This window comes from Camelus bactrianus, chromosome 1, assembly GCF_048773025.1.
Source record: "Camelus bactrianus isolate YW-2024 breed Bactrian camel chromosome 1, ASM4877302v1, whole genome shotgun sequence".
In the NCBI taxonomy this organism is placed as follows: Eukaryota; Metazoa; Chordata; class Mammalia; order Artiodactyla; family Camelidae; genus Camelus; species Camelus bactrianus.
In genome coordinates, this window is record NC_133539.1 from 46,292,751 (window position 1) to 46,301,607 (window position 8,857).

The 8,857-nt window shown below is 37.3% G+C and overlaps 1 protein-coding gene across 1 annotated transcript; it reads left to right on the forward strand.

Annotated features, from left to right (window-relative positions):
- The first annotated feature begins 4,444 nt into the window (after positions 1-4,444).
- Positions 4,445-5,883, forward strand: CCDC54 (coiled-coil domain containing 54). Its single transcript, XM_010970743.3, has one exon. The coding sequence runs from the start codon at positions 4,897-4,899 to the stop codon at positions 5,881-5,883; it is 987 nt and encodes a 328-aa protein (XP_010969045.2). The 5' UTR covers positions 4,445-4,896.
- The last annotated feature ends 2,974 nt before the right edge of the window (positions 5,884-8,857 follow it).

Below are 8,857 nucleotides of genomic sequence, written 5' to 3' on the forward strand. Positions count from 1 at the left end.
GCTTTCTCTTCCTTTTTCGAGTCATTTATTTTTATGGCTACATCAATTGTGCACATCAGGACTTACAAAGCACTACAAAAAGAGTGTCAATCATAAGCTAAAGGGAGCAGAGTTTTAAAGGTAATATCAGAGAAGGAAAACCAAGAGGTGAGGTTGAGAATTACAGACACTAAGCAACCTTATATAATATATTACCAGAGAGAGTCAAGCATAACAGAAAGAACTAGAGGAAGATGACAGGGAGGAGAGATTACATAAAATACTAATGTGCCCCCAGGGTTCTGGAACTAAATGGTGAAGAGTATGTCTAGATAAGCTGGAGAGAGTTCATTGTAAATTTGGAGTTCAGAGTATAAGATGACATGAATAAAGAGATAAGTGCCTGAGTACCCACGATGATGACAAATGCATTTGCAGGCATTCCCGCAGGGGCTTGGAGAATACACTGATTACCTGTGGTTCCCTGGAGGCCTGAAAAACTTAATATGCCACAGAGGGGGAGTATGCTGGCTACCTTAGTCACCCCTAGGATCAGTGCCATTAATACCAGTGCTGCTCCCATCATTTGCTGGGCTCTCTCTTCTCCATGCCATAGCTTTTTCCAGGTTCATTACCTCCATCTACCTGATCTCAGTTTACCTCTCCTGCCACTTAACTGCTTCAGGTCTTTAGGGAAGCAATTATTAAATCCCTGTCCCAAAATGCTAAATGATCCCTCAGGAACTGACAAGAGTTATCCCATAGATTCCCTTTATGAAGCAAGCAATATGTTCCCTAGCCACCCACAGAAATAAGCTCAGGAGAGACCTAACGTATACCTTAACAATCATCCACAAGTGTATGCATGTGTTCATTTATTTATTCATTCATTCACTGAGGGAAAATGTACTGAGCACCAATTATATGTTAAGCTTTGTGACACTGGATGTGTAGAGTTGAAAAACAAGTCTCGCCCCTCAAGGAGTGCCCAGTCTAGAGGGGAGGTAGGCACACCAGTGACAATACAGTACGCCAATCGCTGCTGGGTAGGGACTCAGAACATGTCAGTAGTGCTGGTAAGAATACATGGAGAATCAGAACAGGACAGGACAAGGAAAGCATTACCTGGATGTCTCCTAAAGGATGAGTAGAAGTTTGATTGGAGGGGATCCCAGAAAGGCACCACACAACTTTATAGTGAAAAAGTAAATTGTCATTAGCAAGTTTCATTTCATTATAGTGTTCTTCTAATCCAAATGCTTTACCTGCATCTGTAGATTTTGAACAGTGAGCATCACATGCTTTATGTCTTGGTCATATGATGGTAGTAAGGCCTCTTTGTTCAAATAGGGGAATGAAAAGCAGAGTAAGAGAGGGAGAGCAGAACTAAAGTTTAAAACTCTTAACTATTTCTTCTTTCATTTGAAAGGAGAGTTAGAAAATGGTCAATGAGGAGTAGGAAAAGGGTTTACAGATATTGAGCACTTTAATTCTCAAAACCATTCTATGAAATAGGTGCTGTTATTATCCCATTTTACAGCCTCATGAGAAGTTAGAAACCTAACAGCACAGAGTTAGTAAATGGGAGAACCTTGAACTATAATCTTTCTGGCTCCAAATACCATTACTGAAAAAGCCTGTCTCCTGGAGGACATATTTCCCTGGTAAGAGTCAGTGGCTAGGCTCCATTCTGCAGTGTTATTTTCATCCTAAATGGCTCCATACCCCTGGCAGGAACTGGAAGAGAGGGAGTCAGCTCATTTCTCATTATTCATTCACGTGCTGACTACTCTCACAACATCATGGAAATCAAAAGGCTTACCCCCAATACAGCTTTTCACTGTCCAACAAGCCCCAAATAGACTGAGGCTCCTTTCATTAACATTTTTACAGAAATAACTAGAAACTCACATAAATTTATGTCTGCATCAAACCTACCAGATTAATTTTTGTTTTAGAAAAATAATCAGTATTCATGAATATTCTTAGTTGAAAATGTTTAAGTCTGTCATTTTTCATTATAGTTGTTATACTTTCACTACAAGGCAAAAATAGCCTCTAAATGTTAATTTTTACCTACTTGAATTAGAGATCATTCAATTTCTGAAGTCTTCACAAATTAATACATCAAATTGCTTTGATAAATAACCAAATAAACCTTTAGTTTTTTCATACTTCTAAAAAATTTAATCAAAATAAGTTTTTTTTGTATATAGTGTGATTTTTTTTTCTAAAAAAATGAAATTATCTGTTTCTGAGTTGACAAATGCATATTTTGGTCATGTTTGTATGTGTGGCAGTAGGGGGAAAAAATGGACCCTGGAGCCAGAACGTATGGATCTGAAATTTGACTATCCATTTTTTTAGCAGGAAAATTACTTGACTTCTCTGGATTTCAGTTTAATAAGCTAATATTTAGAACAATGTCTGGTATACTCTCAGTAACAGTTACCTGTTATTAACCCAGAGAGAGTAATTGCTACAAGCAATCCTTCTAATTTAATTGGGAATTTCTGTAAAGCAAGAATACCTAATCTACAAATTGCCTCCAAATGTAATGAAATTTTAACACTAAATTTAACAATTAATGAAGATGATATAATAGTACACTTCGGAGACATTTAATTAAACATTTATTGTTTCAATCTTGCAGCTTTTAGTATTCTGAGACCATTTGCTTTTCTTTCCAATCTCAAATATTTATTTTTATTGGCCCTTGAAATTTCATAGGCCCTAAGCACTGTGTCTGTAGTGCTTGATGGATAGAATGGCCTTGGCCAAAGTAAATGGGACAGCTTTGAACGCTACCTTTTCTGGCTCTAAATACCATTTCTGTGATAGTCTGCCTCCTGGAGAACATTTTTTCTCAGCAAGAGTTTGGAAAGGCTTCTAGAAGTTTTGGAAAGGTTACTAAACAGGGATTCAAAGATAGGACAGTAAAGAAAAATCCCAGATATCATTGATGAGACAAAATTCTTAAATTACTTTTACCTAAATTCGGAGTTTATACCAAAACCTAGGCCTAAGTTGGCCCTGCAATTAGGCGTAAATAGGAGAAAGAGTGATTTAGTAGAGGACTGGAACTGGTACTGATCCAAGAAGGAATATCCTCTTCAATAGAGTGAGACTGTCCCTTGACTGGCATTTCCCAATATACAAAACAGACAAAATATTTAATATTTCAAAGGATTTGGATTTCACATACTATTGTTCAGAAAAATCTTAAGAAGAAACATGAAAAATGTATGATGTCATTTTAAAACTTTAAGGCAGTGGTTCTCAAAGTGTGGCATACAATGGACCATGAGGGCAAAAGTATTTCAAAATAGTATTAGAACACTATCTTCTTCACTGTGTTGATATTTGCATTTTCCAAATTGCATTGCAAGAGCAACGGTGGGTAAAACTGATACCTTAGCACAAGCCAAGGCAATGGCACTTAACTGTACCAATAGTGATTGTATTTTTCACCCCCACTGATTCAGAGAAAAAAAAAAAAAAGAATGCATACAAGAAAAAGCCAGTCTTAGCTCTAGAATGTCCTTGATTAAGCAGTAAAAAAAAATTTTTATTAAATCTCCACGTTCAGTAGCTCTTTTTAATACTAAGCGTGACATAATGAGAACTACACATAAAGCACTTCTGCTGCTTACAGAAGTATCATAGTTGTCTCCAGGAAAAGGACCTATCTGAGTTACAAACTAAAGTAGCTGCTTTTTTCATGGAACATCATTTTCACTTGAAAAAAAACTGGCAGAAAACTATGGTTTTCATATTTGGGTATTTGGCAAGCATTTTTGCAAAAAAAATTTTTTTAATGTATGTAGGGAGCATGTCACTTTAAGGAAAATAACTAACAAGCTTAATACATTTCCAGCTTTTCAAGATAAAGTTAGAATTTTGGAAAATTTTATCTGCCACTTTGGGCTTGGCCTCTTCCCAATACTCAAAGACTTTTCTGGTGAGATTGGTGGTGATATTAATGAACATGATATTTTTGATATTACATAATAAGATGAATTACCATTTGGAAGATGTGCATTTCAGTGAATCATTATTTTCCAAATGACCAATGCATGATATTAAATATCTATACAAAATGGAAGATAGATCTGTGAATTGTAATGTAACGATATTAACCTGGTTTAAGATTATATATTGCACTTAACTTCTAATCAATTATCATTGGTCGAGTAGCAAAGAAAGCAAGCCTCAGTTATCTGAAATGGCCATTGAAATACTCTCTCCATTTACATAGCTCTATGAGGCCATATTTTCTTCATATACTTCAAACAAAACAACAAATCACAACAGATACAATGCAGAAGCAGATATGACAATCCAGGTGTCTTCTATTAATCCAGGTATTTAAAACATTTGCAAATATATAAATAATGACACTCTTTTCACTATTTTTTTCTTTTGGAAAAGTATTTTTTCATAACAATATGTCATTTATGTTAACATGTAATGGGTTTTTTAAATAAATCAATATCTTAAATCTTCCTTAGTTTTAATTTCTATTATGGATTATCAATTGATATAACTCACATAAACAAAAGTTCTGGAGTCCTCAATTTTTACTAGTGAAAAAGAGTCCTGTGACCAAAAATTTTGAAAGGTTAAATGTATTCTAAGCCAGCAGCCATTGTGACATCAGCATCAGGTCAGCTTATGAAGGATTCCATGCAATTGACAGTTATTTCACAGCACTCTCCAGCTGGACCACCCTATAAGAGGCTAACTGTCAAAGAGTGCCCACTGTTGCCCTTGATACTCTCCATAAGGCGTTCTAGGATGTTACCAGGAAAGACACCCAACAAATAGTAAGAGAAAGACCATTTCATTCTGACATTGCTCCTTTCTTTGATTTTGGTCAGGTTTCCCAACACCTTGCCTCTTGTTTCATTATGAAAGATGTACAAACTTCAAACCAAAAGGGTAAAAGCTGCTGCTGGGCAGATGTGGAATTCAAATTTCTCCAAGATGAGACAATCTCTTAAAAATGTTTACCATAAATGTATGAACCAGCACCCAAATTCAACTAGATATCCAACTATGACTTTCTATGATGGTGATCAAGATGACGTTATTGCTGATGAAGAAATGAATCTTGCAGTAATGCTCCAAGATATCAGAACTTCCCAGATTGAACTCCTTGGCCAAATGACTGACATCGTCAGCGCTGTATCAAAAATCCAGGAAAGGACTGACTTTTATCAGATGCAGATGGAGGTACTGGAAACCAGAGTGAATGTTAATGAAGACAAACAGTGCAAAATAACTAAAGATATCTTCTCTATGAAGGAAGACATTGATGCTTTAAAGAAGAAGGTGATAGAATTGGAAAACCAGAATTCTTGCTCTCATATACATTGTTTAGAGGTTCTGGAAGGAGAAAAGGGTAAAGAGATCATAGATCTTCTTCACAAACTCATACATCCAGGAACTCTGAAGCACATGGTAGCCTCCACAGACTCCGAAAGCTCTTCGGCAGAATCAGAGAAAGTGTCCAGTTGTCCCAAGCTCACTGATGATCTTGAGGAAAAACCAATTTGTCCCCAAATTAAAGCTCTGAAGAAAAATAATCATCACAACACATTAAGAAGCTTTCGAAAAGCAAAGTCAAATATTTATATTTACCCAGACTTTAATACATGGATCAAGCTAACTTTTGTCCATGGAGGAAAGTGGAGATTTTTCCTTAGTGCAACCAAGTTAGAAGAATTCATCCAGTGGCTTCTTTCTAGGCCAACCATCCCTCCTGAGGAACCACAAGTCATAACCCAGAGATATTGTACATTCCCTGGGCCTATTGTGAGCTTGACCGCAATCTGTCTCTCTGTTTTCAAGTACGTTTACGGTCTTTTTGTTTCCTCAAAAGAGGAAGTAACTCGACTGTAGAGTAATTTTCTGCTTTGCTTGGTACAAAATAAATGTAACTTGGCCATTCCAAGCATTCAGACATCTTTGTGGTTGCTGTGAACTCCTTGGTAGTTAGCTCACTGTGGGTAGCAGACCCACAGCAGTCTGTGAAATTTCTGTACACCTATGGTAAGTTGAGGCATATCACCCCATTGGACAATTGTGATACACTGTCAAGTTTCCTGTTTTCTCAAAGGCAAAATTTATGAGGACTCTTTCAGTGCCTATTTCATTTATATGTGGAAGCAAAGAATAAAGCAGTCAAAGGAATGAGAAACACATTTGGTAGCTCCCAGGTCAGTTTTCTATGCACTTTTGTCCCAGTGGCCTCTGCAGATAAGATTTGTGATACCACAGACAGACTCTACTAACTAAATTTTAAATAGCATGGAGTGAAAAAGATACTCACTGTCAAGTCTACTGAAGTTAGAGCTACAAAAATGAAAGGCACTGAAAGGACAAGTTATTACCAGGAAAATTCATTCCAAAAATGGGATTTTTCTTTCAACTTCATCTCTATCAAATAATTGAAAAGGAGGGGAAAGCCAAATATGGTATTGGGTATTTTTTTACATTTTCATAAAATGAAATAAATACCTTGTCTCACAGGTTTGATAGAGAGGAAAAGGGAAAATCTGAGGAGGGATTTGTGAGCTAAGTTAAATCTCAACACTGTACCACCATAGATTCTTGTATGGCAAAGTGTTTTTCTTGGATCAACCATATAATACATTACCGAGGTGGGCTTCATTTTTGGACATAATAGGTGGTTGCCATTGTAATGTAGTTTTTTCTAAATAATTATACAAATTAACTGCAAAAAAAAAAATTTCCTTCAACACTTATCTCAGTAAAGGAAATCTACCAACAGAGAGTCATATATTGTTAAATTACAAATATTCTTGGCAAACATATTATTTCAAACTATACTCAGTTAATAATTTGAAAGGAGGGCTTTGGCAATTAGCTGAGAACAACCCAGCTTCAAATGAGGAAAAAGGAACTAAGATGAGCACTGAGGAAAACTAAGGGAGGAGTAGGATGTCTGGGGCCAGTCTGGTAATAACGATACAACTTTTTCATTTCCAAATGCATTGTATTTGATCCTTCTTTACAAATTTACAGATATGTACATAAATAACTTAAAATATGTGATGGGGCAGCATGGATGATACTATCACATACCTACTTAAAGCAGGGCTATCTATTAAATGGGTTTGTTTTAAATGGATTGACAGTGCTAATGAAGTAAAGCATTATTCCGGCAAAGGCACCAGCAGTCTCTGCTCATTGTCTCTATTGACTATCAGAGATATCCATAGAGAACAGCCAGCGTTCTAGCTCGGCACATTGGCTGTGGCCATCACATCAGAGTAACTAGGGAAGGTCAGCCATGACACAGGCAAATGACACCACAAGTGGCTTCTGGGAGAGTAAAAAGTGACTCAGGCAGAATTTGCCTGGGTCATCTGAGCCTCATTGATGCACACTTTCACTTTGTCTCCCCTATCTGCCCCCTTATCACCTGCTAAATGTTTCTAGAGAAGCACAGAGTTCAGGGTGAGAGCTGGGAATCAAAAGACCCTAGTTCTGAGCAGTCATATACACGTACAAGTTTTATCATTTCATCTCAACTTTTCAACTAGCTTTGTTTTGTCATCATTTTATTAATGTAGTAAATATTTCTTAAGTGTTTGCTCATAGCAAGGGATAGTGGAGGATAAAAGAAAAAGTAGGAGACATGTACTATAGACACACAACATCGAATGGGACGAACAAAACGTGTGCACAACTCTAAGGTTCGACAGATAGGGACAGGAAGCAAAGAGCAATGTAAAAAGTGCTCGTGCTATCAGAGGAGAAAGAGGGTTGATGAGCCCTGTAGTAAGAAGGTAAGGAGAGGAGGAGGTGGTGAGGACAGTGACAAGGCAGAAAGAAAAACAAACAAGAGCACAGGAGCGGGGCCGGTAGGGAACATGGGAAATAAAAGCCACCAAGCATTTTATAAACGTAAAGTACTGACAGGCTATTATTTCAACTTTTTTATGGATCTGATTTTTCCATTCAGGGATCACTACCATGTTCATTTTAACCTGTTTTTTACCAACATAAGAATGTTAAGAGGAAGAGAAAGTGAGAGAGACACTACAGGATTTTCTCAGAATCTCCTACTTTCCCTAAAAATGACTGTTGGTCCTGTTCTTTCACCTATGCTCCCTGTGAGGAAAGAGGATTTTCCTCCTGAGTCAATGATGTACTATTATCACCTACACGAGATCTCATGTGACTCATTAAAATTATAACTCAATGTGTAATACATGTCAAGAAATCATTTTTCCCCAGTTCTTGCTTTCAAATTCACCTCGTCTCACCCTACTCATCTTCATCCTACCTGGCTCAGAGGAAATGATGTCTCTCTTATCCACATTCCTCCTCAGGGGGTTTGCAGGGTCGTCATCAGTTAGTCCTCTTCTTTCCTCCATCTTAATCTCCACCTTCCAGTTCTTTATACTCAGCTTACAAAAGTGTATGTTTGCTTTGTCTCTGTTTTCCCCTCCCCTCTTGCTAATCTCTCATCATCCTCTTTGAATAAGAAGCCCACTCCCCATGCCGAAGTCCACATCTCCTACTCTTTCCACAGCTCTTAGAATCATGTCTTCCACACTGTCTCTTCTGGTCCTCTTCTCATCACTCTGGCAGAGCCTTCTCAATTTCTTTGATGATTCTTCTGCCACTGACTGTTACCTTAAAATACTGATGCTTCACTTCAATCACTCCCAAATCAAAGGACCCCTAACCCAGCCTCTCCTGGGACATCCTGAGCTTTCCAAATGACTACTTATCTTCTCCACTTGGATGTGTACAGCAGTCTCAAATTCTTGACTTTCTAAGATTAACCTTAATAATTCTTTCTTCTTCTGACTCAAACCCATTTCTCTTCCAGTGTCCTTTT